The 19,556-nt window shown below is 39.6% G+C and overlaps 1 protein-coding gene across 1 annotated transcript in view; it reads right to left on the reverse strand.

Moving 5' to 3' along the window:
* LOC146005193 (uncharacterized) overlaps positions 1 to 19,556 on the reverse strand; it is a 46,934-nt gene that overhangs the window by 12,619 nt on the left and 14,759 nt on the right. The window contains exon 4 of the mRNA XM_083144235.1: positions 18,186 to 18,307. Coding sequence (XP_083000361.1) covers positions 18,186 to 18,307 — 122 coding nt within the window. The remainder of the gene's footprint in view (positions 1 to 18,185; positions 18,308 to 19,556) is intronic.

Raw genomic sequence — 19,556 nt, forward strand, 5'->3', positions numbered from 1 at the left:
TATATTGGAAGTGAAATCTGCTGCATTTTATGTGATGTTGTACACTATGAGTACAGCGCATAGAATAACGTAGTGTGGAAATCGGCATGCTTCTGCGCTCTCAGGCTGGTTCCACTCGAAAATGATCCGCTAGAGGCGCTGGTGTTGACACCGGTGCTTGGTGTTCGACTGCTTATAATGGAAGTAAATGGAGTTTTCGCTGCAACGTCTGATTCTTTTACATGAAGCATTTCCATGAATATGATAATTTCTATGATATTTGGTACAGTGGTCGCGAAGATATTAACGAACATTCTAGACAGTCGACCACGTCCTGTTAGCGTCATACTTTCGTCAATAATACGGGAGAAAAAATATGCGTGGAATGTTCTTGGCAACTAAATTTTTGTGTATGAATTACGTTCTTTATTATCATCATCATCATCATCATTTCTTTTAATGATATACACACTGAAGCATTTGTATTTTGGATATTTACTGTCTCTTTTCTTCCGCTTTAAACTAATCGCGGCGATGATGATAATGATGATTGCATGAAACGACAAGGGGAACCCCACAAAACTTTCTTAGTGCCATCGACATGAGTGTAAGGCAACTTTCAAACCAATGGGACAAGCGACACAGGATGTTCACACTGTCACACTAGTGACACTCACTTCCAGACTGTAAAATAGCATTCATTGCACATGAGGGTCCAAACAGCAAACGACACGTTCATATGGCGTATTCGCGTGCTACTTGTTACTTCGGTCGAAAAGCTCATTAAAGGAAGGGTGCTGAGACCGAAGCGACGCGCTACAGGGGGAGTTCCCAACTAAGTGACAAGTGACATGGTGCCTTCAGTCTATTAGCAAGCGTTGCTTGCAAACAACAGATAGGCGACACGATAAACCGCACAATACAACAACAGATCTAGGCGACACGATAAGCCACACGTGTCACTTTGTCGCTTGTGCGTCGCTCAAACTGGGCCATTTCCTCAATAGCTTGCAACATGTTGCCGTGGTTTGTTGTTCGCGCATGCATTGAGTGTCTTGCTTTAGTGAGATTGCGCACCAAAGCGACAAGCGGCACGCGACACTTATCGCTTCAGGATTTCACCAACCGAACGCTGGCCTGTGCTTCCCGTCATGCCGCTACGATGTGAAATGTTGCTCTTGATTGGCTCCTTTCCAAGCAACATGTGTCACTTCGGTATGAAAGTTGCCTTGGACCGAATGACCAGTGTCGCTTTGGTGTGAAATCCTCGTATCGTTTGTCGCGTGTCGCTTTGGTGTAAAATCTCCTTGAGGAAACGGTGCAGTCAGAGCTTTTGTCCCTATGGTTCGAAGGGCTGCATTGATTTCCGACTGCTCGCTTTCAAGCGACATTTGTGGTTTGTCGCCTCGGTATGAAATATCTCTCAGGATACTATTTATATTCTAATAACATAGAAAAATAAACTCTAATACACAGTCCAAGACCTGACGTCCGGAATCACATTACGATGTTTCTTCTTGTGTTACGCATACTATTTATTTATTAATTTTATTTTACTTTTCTTTCCAAATTAATGCCATTTCGTGACTGCAAATCACTCCACAAATATAACTGTTTCCATCAATTCACTTACCGCCTTTCTAGAGAAACAAATCTACACAATATATTCCAAAAACTAACTAACCCGCATTACTTTCACAACAAAATTAGCACCTGGGTCGATCGCACTGCCATCTACTTGTCATCGTCTCGGGCAACCAGTTTCTTGGGTCGTTTTCCACACTACGTTATTCAAGGCGCTGTACTATGAGGGTCTCCCCAATGGTGCAGTGGTAGCATTGTTGCCTTGTAATCAAAGGGCCCTGGGTTCGATACCCGGTGAAAGCACATAGTGGTTCAGATCAAACTTTAAACTGTAGGTCCAGTCCCAATTAGCCTTACTATGCATACAGTGTACTTAAAACACCAAATCAATGAATCAATCAATCGTACACTACGGAAGGGAGGACAAACAGTACAATTCAGTTGCTAGATCAGTTGCAATCACATTAATTTTTCCATATTTATAACACTGTCTCCCACCGTGGCCATGCGGTCTAAGGCATCAGGCTTTGGACTCGGCAAAACGGGATGCACAAAGGTTCGAGACTCCTGGGGAAAAGAGTAACAACTCCAGAGATTTTGGCCAGTGTATGAGACTGGTGGCCACCCACCATTGTGAGGAAATTGGGGAGCTACAAATGAGTAGCGTAATTGGGTCATGGAAACCTACAACAATAACTTGAGGGTTCATCGTGCTGACCCCATAACTGGTTTGATGATCGCCCACATCTGCTGAGGCATGTGGGAGTGAAGCTGACAGGTTATGTTATCAGATCTTTGAGGCCTGTATGAAAATTTCAACACCTACAGGTATGCAAATATGCAATTTTCCTACTTTACTGCTTTTACAAATTTTCATTCAATCTTACATCACATTGTGGGGTTCCGAACAAAGATCAACTATAGGACCACTCATATCAAAGACTATGCACAACTCTCAAATTTCATATTCATGTTTCTTTATTTGGCCTGTGGTTCTTCTACATTATAAGCAGTACAACACACACATATCTTACATGTTTGTGTGATGTTGGCCAGCCTTAGTGTTAAGACTCCTAGTGTAATTTAGAGCCAGTGGAATGACTTGGCAAGTCAGGCAAATGTATATGCCTCGATGACCAAATTGTACACAACCAACATAAGAACAACATTTTCAATATATTAGGTGGATCAAATGAAAACGGAACAGTTGATGTGTTGGGTTATATTTATGTGTGTGTGTGGCGACAACCCTGTGTAGAGGTAGAGTGGGAGGTAAGGGAAACCCCTACTGCGTAATGGACTCATCCTAGATAGTCACGCGTGAGGACGTGATATGAGTAGGTGGTCGGGCATTAGTATTGTCAGAGCCTGTTGTCATCTGGAGTGGTTTTGCTGCATGACGCGCAGCCACATTTGTCAGCTGTTACAAAGAACACTTTGGTGACGTTTGGGTGGACAATGTTGGAACACCCACTGTATAGCCCTGATCTATTGCCATGCGACTTCCATATCTTTGGCCCATTGAAAAAGGCATTGAAGGGTCGGGGGTCCCGGGTTCAATACCCATTGGAGCCACATAATGGTTTGGATCCCACTTTAAACTGTAGGTCCGGTCCCAATTAGCCCTTCTGTGCATAAGTGGACTTAAAACAACAATCCAATCAATCAAGGGTCGGCACTTCCACTCGGACAATGAAGTCATGGACAATGTTCGCAACTGGTTCCGATCTCAGCAAAAGGAGTGCTACGAGCAAGGTATTCACAGCTTAGGTGAAACAGTGGGACAAGTGCATGTGTAATTTTGGAAATTACGTTTGAAATAAACCTTGTTGATTTCATTCTGTGGCCCCTGTTCCATTTTCATTTGATCCACCCTAAGGCAATCATAATTGCCTTATTTGCTATGAACAACATGTATTGGCTGACATATTCTATTTACGATGTGTGTCAGGCTCAAGTTTAAAATGATCATTGAAACGCTTGTCAAGAGGATGCAAAAAGCATTGCATTTTATATCAACCTTTTAAAATCCCTTGTACGAGGGTCATACCAAAAGTAATGAGCATTTATTTTCTGCAGGCAAATCTTTAACAGCAAAAGAACGAGTATTGTGTGGTAGGTGGCACCATATGTTGTGTATCCTTAAGTGTCATAAGAGAACATATGAGCAGTATTACTCCAAAGAAAATGATGGAAGTCTATATTTCTTTTCATCAGTGTGCTGTTATTGAATTTCTCATTAAAGATAAAATTCACCAGAAACTTCAGCATGCCTATGGGAATGTGTAGATGGGTAGTAGCAGTGTTAGAAGATCGGTGAAACATTTCAAAGATGGCAGCACGAGCATCCAAGATCAGCCTCTCAGAGGTTGCCTTTGAACAGCATCAACTGAATGCAACAAGAAGAGAGTTGAACATAGGGAAATCATTAATGCTACTTGTTATGTCCAGACAATGTACCACTCTGGCATGCATTGCGCGATAAATGTACTGGAAGAAAGATCATCCTTCAGCATGACAATGATCGGCCCCATTCTTCTCACTTCACATCAGAAGAAATTGACAAAATAGGGTAGGAAGATCTTCCACACCTGATTTGGCATCATCAGATTACCATCTGCTTGGATTTATGAAAGATCAGATGCGAGGCCAACTCTATGAGACAATGGAAGCAATGCAAAAAGCAGTGTGTTACTGTCTTTGGCAGGCTGAAACGGAGTACTACAGCAGGGGTATACTAAAAACTTCCAAAACGATGGGGAAAATGTGTACACAGAAGCAGAGATTATGTGGAAAAGTAAATAAAAGACTGTAGATTAATACAACATGGTAATTTAGAAAGAATTGATGCTCATTAATTTTGGTATGTCCCTAGTAAAATACTGTATTTACGCGTGTATAATGCACATGCTTGTATAATGCACACCAAGGTTTTAGATAGGGAAACTGACAAACAATTATATCTAGTATATAATGCACAGTATAATTCAGGTGCAAGAAATGGCTTTCTTAGTTCTAGGAGGTGCATGCATGAATTCCAGCAGAACGGACTGCTTCTGTTGGTGTAGCAGAACATTATATTACAATGTGAAAAATTGTAGGATATGACCTTTCGACTTTTATATGCAGTTTTGTTTGTTACCTCTTTACTTTAAAAAAAAAAAAAAACTCAAAATACAAACTTTTTCTATGACTAACGTAACATATATAGGAGGTGCATTCAGGACCTTCAAATTAGCAGTTAGCAGCAAAGATTTCTTCCATTAAGGTATTTACACACTCCAAATATGTCATATTATTTGGTCAGTAATGCATTTTAATTATTATTTGCATTTTCCTTATCTTTTCGTTCATCCAAAGTACCATAAAAATCAGAATGTTCCTTCATTTTCTGACGAGTTCATTTCAACCGCATTGCACGTTAGTGTCACCATCTTGAATGGAATACTGTTACCATATTCAGAAACTACAGATTTTAAGCTTTACAACAATATATAACATGATAGGGTTCCGTAAACACAAAAAATCAATGCAGATGTCACAAAATCATGGAATGACCCTGTACGGTTTCATGTTGGCTGTCCAAATTATTCCATGCATAATACGCACCACAGTTTTTGGTGACAAAAATTTTGGAAAAAGTGCACAATATACATGAACAAATATGGTAAAATCTACCATTTAGTGAAATGTGGATGTAGTCATACAGAACAGTCTAGAAGGCAGATGAGAGTAGATGTATTGAACACGCATCACCCAGGAGTGCCCAAAGAAAATTCTGGCAGCCTAGGCCAATGTTGATTTTGGGGTTCACCAGTACATGTTATACAGACCCCTTTAACGACTTTCAACTCTTTCAAGGATCATTACTCCATTTCACTAGTTTATGTTTTCATTTCAATTAAGGAAGATCACAGACATCAGAATCTTCGGAAACTTCAGGCTGATCTCAGTATGGAAACTAATTTGAATAAGTGTAAAGTTTTAAGATGTACAAGGAAAGTTCATTATATAGTATTAGTGGGGCAGCTTAACGTAGAATTTCGCATTAATGTGGACACACCGGACAAAAGCACCAAATTTTTTCCAGGTACTACTTAGGTGCTTAGCTTTCAATTTTTGATAGGAACCAACTCCTCCATCGGCCATCTTGGATTTTATAGCGGCCATTTTAAAATATAGGTATATTATCAATATCTCGGCTTCTAAGTAACTTAGGACCACAAACTTGGTGTCTAAGTATACATATTTGGGGTCAGGAAATACAACTACACAATTTTTAAATGTATCAGACTATATATTTATTCACATGTACCAAGTACAAACTATTCACCTTTTCTATGAGATGGCAGCTACGGCCTCCATGATGAACCACGGGATGAATGTCGTGAGTTGGGCTACAGAATATCTAAACTCTGGACAGATACCCGTTTTGGCAGTTGATGCACCATTGTATGCCCTAGCCAAGTTCACACAGTGGAAGTGGCCTCATACTCATGGAGAGGAAACGTCCATAGTAATGACGGGTGGCTTGCATATTGAGATGGCGATGTGGAAAATGTTTGGTGACTACTTGGAGGGATCAGGATGGACTTGCGCATTGGCTGAAGCTGGTATTGCTTCATCAGGCACAACCAACTCTTTCCTTTCGGCCTCGCATGTGATTAGAACAAGACATTCTCACCAAGTGACAGCATTGGCTTTGGAAAAACTGCAGGAGGATGCTTTCTTACTCACTGAAGAACAACACGATGATGAAACCAAGGTTTCATGGAGAAAAGCAATGGTAGAAAAGAGTCCTACATTCCAGTCCTGGGGCACGATTCTTAACATGGAGCTCATGGGCCTCATTTTCATCAGATCGCAGGGTGAGGGGAATTTTAATCTGTATGTGGAAAGCCTCAAGGCCCTGGCACCTTGGTTCTTCGCTCTCGACCATCAGAATTATGCACAATGGATCTCAATACACATCCGAGATTTGGAGAATCTTCCACTTTCCATTCTTGAGGAGTTTGAGCAGCAGGGTCACTGGATAATCCACAAAACCAAGAACCGATTCTCAAGTATACCAATCGACCAAGCACATGAGCAAAATAATAAGGTCGTCAAGGGTTCAGGAGGTGCTGTTGGTCTGATCGAAAATCCTTCAGCCTTCAGAAAATGGATGGTCTCAGGGCCTCAACAAGCTACGTTATTGAAGGAGTTTCAAATAACTACATCCCTAATCAAGACAAAAGTTATCATAATCATGAAGAGGGATTTGCCACACAGAAAACATTTAAGGAACAATCAATGAGTTTATATACAGTCATGAAAGACTTTGGAAATCCCTTTATGGATGACAATGACGAGTTATTGACTCTTGACACACAAAATGTTTTAGATGAAAGTGTAGTAAATACAGTGCGGACAGTTCAGAGTGTAAGCCAGGATCAGTATGACAAGTATTGCAAATCAGTTATCAGTGATTGTACTCGTTCCATTCATGAACCAATAAAAAAAAAACACTTCCTTTATTCAGAACTCCTATACAAAAGATAAAGACAAAAGATAAGAGAAACATATCATTACTTAAGACTGATGTTTGTCTGTTCTCTCAACTGTACATAGTGATGCAGCATAGGGAGAGTGACATGACTACATTCTTCAGCCATGAGAATCATAATTTTCCACCTTCACTATCTGACGATGGAAGTCTGTGCTTCGGAGAGAAGTCCGATCTTATGAATATTCTGAACAAGGATTCCCAAAATGATCCTCTTGATTATGTTGATGTGAAACTTCTCGATGGAGCCGCTGTTGTGCATTTCCTCCCCCCAACTACCAACATTGTCACATGTGATGATTATGCTGATCACGTATTCATTCCACACATCAATAAACAATTAGAAAGCTGCAAACGAGTTGATGTAGTGTGGGACAAATACATTCCGACAAGCCTCAAAGAAGACACTAGAGAAAATCGAGGTAAGGGTGTTAGGAGAAAGTGTGAATAAAGGAACAAGCTCCCAATTAAGTGGACAGATTTCTTAAAAGACCCCACCAACAAACAGGAACTTTTTGCATTCCTTTCAAACAAATTGACAAATGTTGAATGTGCCAAAAGCAAGGTAATTGTCGTCACATGTGATGCCGAAGTTATTCTCCGAGGAACTGATAGGTCCATGCCATCATGTGACCATGAGGAAGTGGACACCAGACTGATTATCCACTTACAGGATGCACTTTTGAATGGCTGTAGTAACTGTATGGTTCGTACTGTTGACACGGACGTAGTGGTGATCCTCATTGGCAAGTTCCATCACCTGATGACCTTGTGTGCAGATTTGAAGTTTTATGTTGCTTTTGGTATAGGCAACACATTTACTTATATTGACATTAATGCTATCTACGAGAAGCTGGGTGTAGAGAAATCCTTGGCCCTCCCTGTATTCCACCGTTTCACTGGATGTGATACCACATCATCATTTTTTGGACGAGACAAGAAATCTGCATCGGAGGCATGGAATTGTTATCCTCAAGTGACACATGCTTTTACCTACATGGCACTCCACCCTTACACAGAACTTGATATTGATAATGAAAATTTTAAACTACTAGAACACTTCACCGTGATATTGTATAATAGGAACTGTGATTTAGACAATGTGAATGAAGCCAGGAACGAGCTGTTTTGTCAGAAGAGTAAGTCAATGGAGAAACTTCCACCAATGAAGGATGCACTACTCCAACACTCCAAGCGGGCTGTATATCAGGCAGGACTATGGTGTACCAGTGAGCACAGTCAACAGCATGCTCCTAATCCGGAAGGCTGCGCTGGACTCAGAAAGTAGACAGTGTATCATGGGTTCCTGTATGAAACACATTACCTATTGCTTCAAAGGCATGTACTGAATTGGTTAAATGTAATTGTAAGAGTCAAAGAGATTGCACTGGTAGGCATGCTTGCAAAACTGCTCGTTGGAATTGTACTGAACTGTGCAAATGTCAATGTTTGAATACGACATAAGAAATACATATAATGGCAATCCTTCATACAGGGTCCGGCAGAATGAATAATAGGATATAAAAAGGACAGAACGTCGAAACAAATCAAATAATTTATTGAAACACACATTGAAAACAAAGAATAATAGATGCCATTACATACCATATATGCCATTTTACTTGGTTTTGAAGATAACGCCCGACAGATGGTCGCCATCACGTTCAGCGCATTCTTCCAGGCGGCGAACGAAAGCTTGCACCACCTGCTCCAGCATGTCCAATGGGATCGCTTCCACAGCTGTACGTATCCTTGCCTTCAGTTCAGCCACGGTATGAGGACGTGTAGCGTACACTTGACTTTTCAGGTAGCCCCACAAGAAGAAGTCAGGGGCATACAAATAGGGCGACCGTGATGGCCAATGAATGTCCCCAAATCGGGAAATCAATCGACGAGGAAAATGACGCCGCAAGACAGTCATGGACTGGCGGGCAGTGTGGGCTGTTGCCCCGTCCTCTTGGAACCATATGTCGTTGTTCACCCTTGGAAGGAGGAAGTCATGTAACATTTGGACATAGCGATCGCTATTAACCGTTACCGCACATCCATGAAGATCCTCAAAAAAATATGGACCGATGATGCCAAACGATTCCACACCGCACCACACCGTCACACGTTCACTGTCCAGGGGTTGCTCATGCAGCCAACGAGGATTGAATGGTGCCCAGTATCTGTAATTATGTTTATTGACACCACCGTGCAGATCAAAATGAGCCTCATCCGACATCAGTATGTTGTTTTGCATCTGCGGCTCGGCTGCTAAAAGTTCAAAGAAACGCAACGCAAAGGTTCGTCGGGCATGTTTATCTTGTTCGGTTAGTTCCTGTGCGACCTGCATTTTGTAGGGGTGGAAGTGGAGGTCTTCATGGATGATGCGCTGCAGGGAACGATCTGACATTCCTAGCGTCAAGGTATGTCTGGCAGCAGAACAGCGAGGACTTCGGATCAGTGCTCGACGGGCCTCCTCCACTCGCTCCTGGGTCCGTGTGTCTTTGGTCGCCCCAGGGTTTTCTTTTTTGCACAAGATGCAGTAGTCCTGAACTGTTGAGTCCACTGTACAATCGTCCTGTGATCCGGGATGTTCTGATGACGGCCCACCTGGAAATGGCGACGAAAGAGTCTCTGCATGGTGATTGGAGACTCGTTATTTTTTAAATACGCCTCAACGGTGAATGCTCGATGTTCCGAACTCCACAAGGCCATACTTACAAATCGCAATCCTTCCTCAATGCAGCACGTACACACGTCGTTGCGCAGGCGCAACAGCGACACCGTACTACGTGACTCAAATCAGGCTATTCATTGCGCCGGACCCTGTATAATTCAACATCTTTCATATACGATTTATTGTATTTTAATTGTATAATTATGTATTTTATGTCATTTTTCATGTATTATTTGAATTGGTGAATAGTTTGTAAATGGTAGAATATCATTAGTACGAGGGTCACTATTTATATTTTGAGCCTAACAATGAAAAAACAGGAATTTGGCATTGAAAACTGCTTTATTGTTTTTCGAAGTATTCTCCTTTATGGTCAATACACTTTTACATTCGCTCAAACCATTTGTCAAAGCAGTTTTTCCAATCTTCTTGAGACACCTCCATTATATGGTTCTTTAAAGCATCAACGGCATCTTCCGCCAACGAAAATCGTTGTCCACGCAATTTATTCTTGACATTCGGGAACAAAAAGAAGTCATTGGGTGCCAAATCAAGACTGTACGGTGGATGACCCATCAATTCGATTTTTTGACTGTTCATAAAGTAGGTTGTTAGACGAGAGGTGTGGTAGCTGACATTGTCTTGATTAAGAATGATCCGACGACGTTTGTTTGTTTTCCGTATTTGACCGAAGACCTCTGGCAAACAAATTCAGAGTTGACCGTTCTACGTTCCTCTAAAGGCACAGTTGCCACATGACCAGTTTTCCCGAAAAAACAGGCGACCATTTGTTTTGATGTGCTTCGAGCGTGAACAACTTTTGTTGGATTGGGTTCATCTTGAAACAGCCATACAGTCGACTGCTGTTTACGTTCCAGCTCATACGCATATATCCATGATTCGTCACGTGTTACAATCCTATATACGTCTTTTGAAGCACCACGATTGTATTTATTGAGCATTTGTTTGCACCAATTGACGCGAGCCTCTTTTTGAGTTTTTGTCAAATTGTGTGGGATCCAACGAGAACATACCTTTCTCACAGCTAAATGATCATGTAATATTTTATATATGCTGGTGGAACTAATGCCTATGGTTGCCTCAATCTCACAGTATGTCACATGACGATCTTGCAGTATTAGGTTTTGCACAGCATCAATGTTTTCTTGAACAACAACTGATTTTGGACGACATTCGCGAATCTCGTCGGTGAGCGAATGGTGGCCACGATTAAATTTGTTATACCAGCATTTCACAGTGGCGAAGGATGGGGCTTCATCGCCAAATGTGGAAGTAAGTTGATCGATGCACTCTTGTCTTGATAATCCACGTCGAAAATCGTAAAAACTCATCGCACGAAAATGTTCACGAGTTAATTCCATTTTATTGTTGTCGCGCAATCTCCAAGGCAACATAAACAACACAAATGAAGCTATTGACAAAACATTTGAAGTACGTTATGGTCAATAATGCCAGACGATTCCGTGCAAACGTCAAATCGCGCCTAACTTCAATCAGTGTTGCCAAGGCTCAAAATATAAATAGTGACCCTCGTAATATGTGTAGTGAATACCGCATTTACACTTTTTTTGATACGATTGTATAAATTTGTTAATTTTCCAAACTGTTAATCGGTGAATAGTTTGTAGCTAATTGGTACATATATTAGTGAATAAATATATAGTCTGATACATTTAGAAATTGTGTAGTTGTATTCCCTGACCCCAAATATGTATACTTAGACACCAAGTTTGTGGTCCTAAGTGACTTAGAAGCCGAGATATTGATAATATACCTATATTTCAAAATAAAATCCAAGATGGCCGATGGAGGAGTTGGTTCCTATCAAAAATTGAAAGCTAAGCACCTAAGTAGTACCTGGAAAAAATTTGGTGCTTTTGTCCGGTGTGTCCACATTTTCATGATAAGCTGCTCTACTATATCTAATAACTACTTTAATCAAATTATAATTCAAGTGTGCCCTAACTATAAGACTTGAAAATTTTAATAGAGTACTTGCTTTTATTTCATGAACATATTTCAGAAATTTGCAAAGGAGCAAAGAAGATATTTTTATGTGCTCCATCATTTCCACTGTGAATGTGATATTGTGTAGAATCCAACCAGTGTCATCTGTTGGTCTTTAGTGTAACAACGAAAAACACTGGACATTTTCACATTGACATGAACAACGTTTTAAATCCATTAATTTTACGAATAATGACACAAACATGAGATGTGCAAAATATCTCAGCGATATTCATTTTGGTTCTCGAGAAACACGCCTTCAAACACCGCTGAAATTCACCTACTACGTCACGGACTTGAAAACGTCCTCTCCACAGACAGGAGGTCCTCTGACGTCATCACTTACAAATGCGTGCAGGCAGGGCTTCTGCTCGTCCCGTGAACTTGGCATGAGCCGTGAAAGCGACAGCACAGTCACTTCTTACTGTGTAAAACAAATATCTTGTAACTTCCAGTGCAAAAATGTGTGCTCCATTTCTTGGAGATGAATTATGTCCTAAAAGTATAGCAGTATTTACTATAATTCAGCCACTCGGTAGAGGGTTTTCCCATTAGGCTGACAAAGCAAAACTTGTAACAGTCAATGTCTGAACACGTGAACACTACTTGTGCATTGCTAAAACATAGGTTGGTTCTGACTGGCAAGACCTTATTATTATAGGAATACCTTTACTGGAATTACAATTATTTTCGTCATATTATTTTCCTCGCAAATTTTAAATTAACAATACGTTTAGAACACTCTAGTTTACACGCCGATTTCTGCAATATAAGAGATGATACGATATAAAAAAGGAACAGGGAGTTTTTAAATTTCCTGCAGTAAACAACAGTTTTCTTCAGTTAATATATATATTGCAAATTTTTGTATTTATCCTACTTTTACGTTGCTTTTCCGTCACTTTGTTTAACCGCAACGATGAGAACGCATGGTCAATTTAGAATGTATCTTCTCTAACATCAAATTTCTTCCCACTTTTGACTAATCGCAGCAGAATGACTACAAGCAGTATTCGAAGTCAGGGTGCAGGAGAACCCCCCCTTCACACACACACACACACTACCACCACCACCAACCAGCACAATCTAAATATCACACAACCTGACACGATACAAGACGTACTTATTGGTCTGTCCCATCTCATTTCGAAAACATTCGTTTGTCCCGTCTCCTTTTATGAGATGAGACGGGAAATGCCTCGTCTCGTAAGCAACACTAACGTTAATAATAAAAGCATCCCCCTAGATGTTCCCAAAGTCTCGAGCAAACATCCCCCATGTAACAATTTCTAGTTCAATGAAATGTCACTCACAAGGAAACAGTCATACCCAGGTTGAGAGTCAAACCTGGAACATGCGACTTATTCAGATAAATCATGAATTTTGTGTATAATAATTACAGCGCCAGTTCATTCGTGGTAATTCTGAATCTGTGGTTTGGTTTGCATATATAACCAGGATAATATCCAGTTTTCGAGGGCTCGTAGCATCGAAATGAGGAGTCAAACAAACAAAAAAAGATCATTAAGAAAAGTTTTCTTTGGATTTATAATATGTATGCACTATGAAAGTTTGCACGATAAGCCTTTGCATACGTTAATTCTATATTTTTCGAGACTTGAGACGAGAACGAGAATTGCCCTCCGAAACCGAGATGGATGTTTATAAATGGAGACGAGACTGTAAATGAGACATTTAAATAAACACGAGACAGAGATTTAGAACTCTCAACGAGAATGAGACCAAGGCTGCCATTTCTCGTCTCGATTGGATCCTCAGTAGTGAGGTTGTAAACCAACCAATTAATGCGTTCGGGGTAAAGAGAATTGACGGCTTTTTTCGCAGTAGAAAATTCAAAATATATCGTACTATTTCAGTATGGGATATAATGTTATACACATGGGCGTATATATAGTTCACGTAAGGGGGGATTCAACTTTTGGTATGATTAGGGTTGCTTTATTTCGTAAGTGAAAATCCAGGACACTGCTGGCCGGAAGCTTGTTGAAGATGACTCGAGGAGGAATAAATAACTGATTTGACAGTCTCAATGCTGTTTCTTATCGCAGGAATTCCGAAACTATTAGGAAATTGCAGACATTTGATCTGCAGTCCCATCTGGTGTGTGGAATTACATAATTTCCTACCCATCCGTATCCCGTCCTATATATATCTCTAATTTAAGAGAATGAAATAAGTCTGAAGAAATCTTATGAACAAGCAGAGAGAACAGGTAATGTGGTAACTTTACTGAACCAAAAGAAGAAGGGACCCATTAAACCCCCTTAAATATGCCCATGGTTATACACATTATTTCCTTGTAATAATTATACATAAACTAAGTATTGATACGAGGGTGATTTTTTAAATGATAATTTATAAAACATCAGCTGCCATGTTCATTTACAGTTTAATGATAATGACACTCTTTACGGTTTAACATGATTAACATTTTGTATATTACGAGGGTCACTATTTATATTTTGAGCCTTGGCAACACTGATTGAAGTTAGGCGCGATTTGACGTTTGCACGGAATCGTCTGGCATTATTGACCATAACGTACTTCAAATGTTTTGTCAACAGCTTCATTTGTGTTGTTTATGTTGTCTTGGAGATTGCACGACAACAATAAAATGGAATTAACTCGTGAACATTTTCGTGCGATGATTTTTTACTATTTTCGACGTGGATTATCAAGACAAGAGTGCATCGATCAACTTACTTCCACATTTGGCGATGAAGCCCCATCCTTTGCCACTGTGAAACGCTGGTATAATGAATTTAATGGTGGCCGCCATTGGCTCACCAACGAGATTCGCGAAGGTCGTCCAAAATCAGTTGTTGTTCAAGAAAACATTGATGCTGTGCAAAACCTAATACTGCAAGATCGTCATGTGACATACTGTGAGATTGAGGCAACCATAGGCATTAGTTCCACCAGCATATATAAAATATTACATGATCATTTAACTGTGAGAAAGGTATGTTCTCGTTGGATCCCACACAATTTGACAAAAACTCAAAAAGATGCTCGCGTCAATTGGTGCAAACAAATGCTCAATAAATACAATCGTGGTGCTTCAAAAGACGTATATAAGATTGTAACACGTGACGAATCATGGATATATGCATATGAGCCGGAATGTAAACAGCAGTCGACTGTATGGGTGTTTCAAGATGAACCCAATCCAACAAAAGTTGTTCACGCTCGAAGCACATCGAAACAAATGGTTGCCTGTTTTTTCGGGAAAACTGGTCTTGTGGCAACTGTGCCTTTAGAGGAACGTAGAACGGTCAACTCTGAATTTGTTTGCCTGAGGTCTTCGGTCAAATACGGAAAACAAACAAACGTCGTCGGATCATTCTTAATCAAGACAATGTCAGCTGTCACACATCTCGTCTAACAACAGACTTTATGAACAGTCAAATAATCGAATTGATGGGTCATCTGCCGTACAGTCTTGATTTGGCATCCAATGACTTCTTCTTGTTCCCGAATGTCAAGAATAAATTGCGTGGACAACAATTTTCGTCGGCGGAAGATGCCGTTGATGCGTTCAAAAACCATATTATGGAGGTGTCTCAAGAAGATTGGAAAAACTGCTTTGACAAATGGTTCGAACGAATGCAAAAGTGTATTGACCATAAAGGAGAATACATCGAAAAACAATAAAGCAGTTTTCAATGCCAAATTCCTGTTTTTTCATTGTTAGGCTCAAAATATAAATAGTGACCCTCGTATATCTGTACAAGACAGTAGTTCATCCAGTAATATGGTAATGAATTATGGCTTTTGACAGCCAAGAATCATTCTGAAAACGTTGAGTCGATCCAGGAACTTTTTATGAGGTTACTATATGCAAAGTATCAAAAAAATTGCTACGAATGGCACTATTCTGAATGTCTACCTTACGAGAAAGAAGAAACTGAAAAGAACAATTCTGTACAGAAGATATTGTCTTTCCAAATAGATAGTGAATATTTTTTTAATAATATATCTTATAAAATTCCAATATGGAATATGAGGAAATAACTAACACTAATGTCCCTCAATAAGGTCAGCGGTTTAGTAGCAGATCTAGCAGAAAATTACAATCTGAAATATGGTAAGTATAAGATTTTTGTGTCTTTTGTATAATAGTTAATTCTGTAATCCTGTATCTCCATATCTTGATACAGTGCTGTACTTGGTTTTTATACCATGCTCACCACTTAAATAAATATTATTATTATTTTAGTTTCATTTCAATATGAAAAAAAATTGCCATTGAATATACAGAGAAACTTGTGAGCAATATCACGGACAGGAGTCCTCATGCATATTCACTTGTTTGTAGCTTCACTTTCCTCAAGAAATAGACATTTCCCGAGATAAACTTCTACAAATGGAAGCTTAATTTTTAATATACTACAACTATACAACAATGTTCTGTGGACAGGATGAATAAATGTCTACAATTAGAATAAAATGATGTTAAAATGTTTTTGATGTTCTAGAATAAGGTGCAAAGTGATGTTCAATTTTATACTGAAAAGTATATTAATGTTAGATAAAATGTAATACACTAGACTCTCGCTAATCCGGCTATTCCTTGCACGTATGGGTGCCGGATTCGCGGAAGTGGCAGATTATTGAGAGGGTTGGAAATTACGTAGTTTAAACACATAGGGACTATACAGGCTGTACTTTACATGTTTCCTTTTAGAAGCCATAGTATGTACTGAATTTTACTGTAAGAAAGTCACAATTTCAAATACTGTACGTACGTATAGCATTGTTTAACATTTTTAACTAACAACATTGTTGAACACGATAATTCATTGTTGTGCGCGTCATTTCTGCTTGAGTGACTACAGGCCGGATGTGGGCCGGACTACTGAGAGGGCGGACTATTGAGGGCCGGATTAGCGAGAGTCTAGTGTATTTACTATGGTGCTAATATTATTGGGCTCCCACATAGTCAAGTGGTTAGTACTTTCGCCTTTGGTGCGAGCAGTCCCAGGTTCGTTTCCCAATGGGTATCCCCAAATTTCAGCATTGACCCAGCGTCATGAGAACAATTAGGAAGCTACTTGAAAAGAAGTAGTGCAATCCGGTCACTAAAGCTAGAAAACAGTGCCGATGGGATCCGATCACTGACCTGATGCAATCTGACCATGCATGACCCAATGAAAAAGTCACTCTGGCAGGCCCTGGTTCTTTGAGTGCTGTTGCGCCACAGAGTTTAGTTTAGTTATTATTATTATTTTACACTATATTTTGACAAGTGGCTGTATCTGACAAGCAGGCAGTTCATGTACTCACAACTTCATCACCAATATTATTATCAATGGAAATAGTTATACCTCAGAAGATTTATTCTGGTGCCGCTGTCGCCAGTCAGTGGTCTGTCGTCTGCTGGTAGATCTTGGAAGCCATCAAGTAAGTGCTTCCATCCACTAAGAGGAATGCTGGAGACAGCACATGTTTTGTTCTCTGTCAGCAACAGCTTGCGGTTCCCTTTGAGAGGGTAATTTGAACACACTGTTGCCACATTCACATCGGAGGGGAGGGAAAGGCAATCACGCACAGGCAACACGTATTTCAGATGGCAAGCAGAAGAGACTTTGCACTCTAAGGACTTGAGGAGCTTACTGGTATTAGTTGCTTGCCTCTTTTGAATGACTTGTGCAACAGCATGGTCAGTCACCATCGTTGCATGAAATATACCTTTGGCAACAAGGGCTTGCAGATGACAGATCATTCCTTGGTGGGAGTAGTACTAGTATAAACCTTCTGGTCTTTAGGTAGGAAATGTTTCTTGAGCCTCGGTGCTGGTGTAATTTTCCTACCATCAAAATGCAAACTGACACATGCTCACCACTTCAGACACCAATGTTGACAGCTGTTTTCCTGTACCTCTTTTGAATGAGGTGTGGAATGGAGAAACACAATTTCTTCATCTCTTGTCTCAAACTGTATAAAATACCATTAGGCTAATTGTGATGATGTGAATGATGATTAGATTAAATTAATGGAAGTGATATTTACAAAGGGCCAGGACTTGAACTTGGATCCTTGGTGGTAAGATCACGAGTCCATCACTCAACATGCTCAGCCACCAAAGTCACACAATTGAAAACAAAAAGCACAAATGAAATGTACGTTTTAGTGCTTATACAGGCTGGTGCAATAGTAGGTTACAGTTTACAGTTGACATATGCCGAGTAGGTTTAGCGATGTTGTTTATTACAGCAGTGACATTATGTAAATGCATGGACGTAATGTCTGGGGATCATGGGGGGCCGCTCAATGTAAAGTATAAAAGAAAGACTGTCAACCTACTTTTCCACCACCCTGTATAAAAATTTGAATCCACATGATGAAACATTAAATATTCACCTGGCGGCCATGTGCTTTCTCAACTGCTCTTTGATGTTGATCCCTTTCGAAGTCCACAATTCCTTTGTTAGTTTCTGCAGCATAACGCTGACCAAACAGGCCAGCAGCATAGGGAACATGACCTGGAAAAGGTGATTGTTGCAAATACTCATTCATCTTCAACAAGCAAAAGAATAGAGGCAGGGAAAGAAGGAACAGTCAAAAATGTAAATATATATATAATAATAATAATAATAATAAATTAAAAAACATGCACTGGGCATTTTGTTCCAGAAAGATCCATTTAGTTAAGAAAAATATGAAAAAAACAGCAATATCAAATTGTCTGTACATGCAAACTTAATAAATAATACTTTATTCAATGTTTAAATGGATATATAAGTGCTTCAAGTCCTGCATACATAGAAAAATTCATATAAACTGAGAATTAATAAAATAATCAATTAAAGTAATTCAATGCTGAGACAGAAATGTATCCTTGCAGATCTATATTTGTGCTAAAATAACTTTAAACAAAACAAAGAACAATAAAAGCTGAATCGCAAGAAATCAAAACATGTGAGTTAGTAGTTAGAAAAATAATTATTTCAGACAAGTGAAGAATCAACCTAGTTACTTGAATGCTCATTTCCAAACTATCTGAACATTTGGGCTCAAAAATCTCTAAAATTGAAAGCAAAAAGTATAGTAAAGTCATCAGCCTTCAAAGCTTGCTCAACACTCTAATGAGTTATAATGTTAAATATAATTCTAAAAGGGTACAATAACTACCCAAATGTCTAAAGAGTAAATTCATTTTATTAATGCTAAGAACTTAAATTTATTTCTCTACATTAACAAAATGTGTTATGATTTTTTGGAAACAGTTTTGCATGTCAGCAAGCACCAGTGGTATTTTCTTAAAATTTCACCTGATTTACTGCAGCAATTCCTATTTATTGCATATATTTAATATACAGGGTGAGGCAAAAGTTCAGCACCACCCTTTTAATTTGAAAATGGCTTGACGGAAGATGATGAAATTTCGGATATGAGTAATAGGGGTGGGGAACATCAGATAGGGCCAGTAATCATCATGGTGGCCATCTTGAATTAACTCCAGATTTTCAAATGGGAAGGGGGTCATGTGGCACATCATTTAAGACGTACGTTTTCTCAGAAATAAGAATATGCAGATATTTTCCCCCTAACTTTATTTGGTGAGGATATTTTGACAGTTGAAGTTCACATATGGCATAATGTAATGGGTTGATATTTATTCGTTCCAGGTTACGTAACATGGCGCTAACCCTCCAAGAACGAATTGAAATTGTTGTGATAAGTGGGGAGTGTAGTGCCAGGGTTGTCACAGAGGATTTCCATACCCGGCAC

Source organism: Lepisma saccharinum, chromosome 23 (assembly GCF_977018435.1).
Source record: "Lepisma saccharinum chromosome 23, izLepSacc3.1, whole genome shotgun sequence".
In the NCBI taxonomy this organism is placed as follows: domain Eukaryota; kingdom Metazoa; phylum Arthropoda; class Insecta; order Zygentoma; family Lepismatidae; genus Lepisma; species Lepisma saccharinum.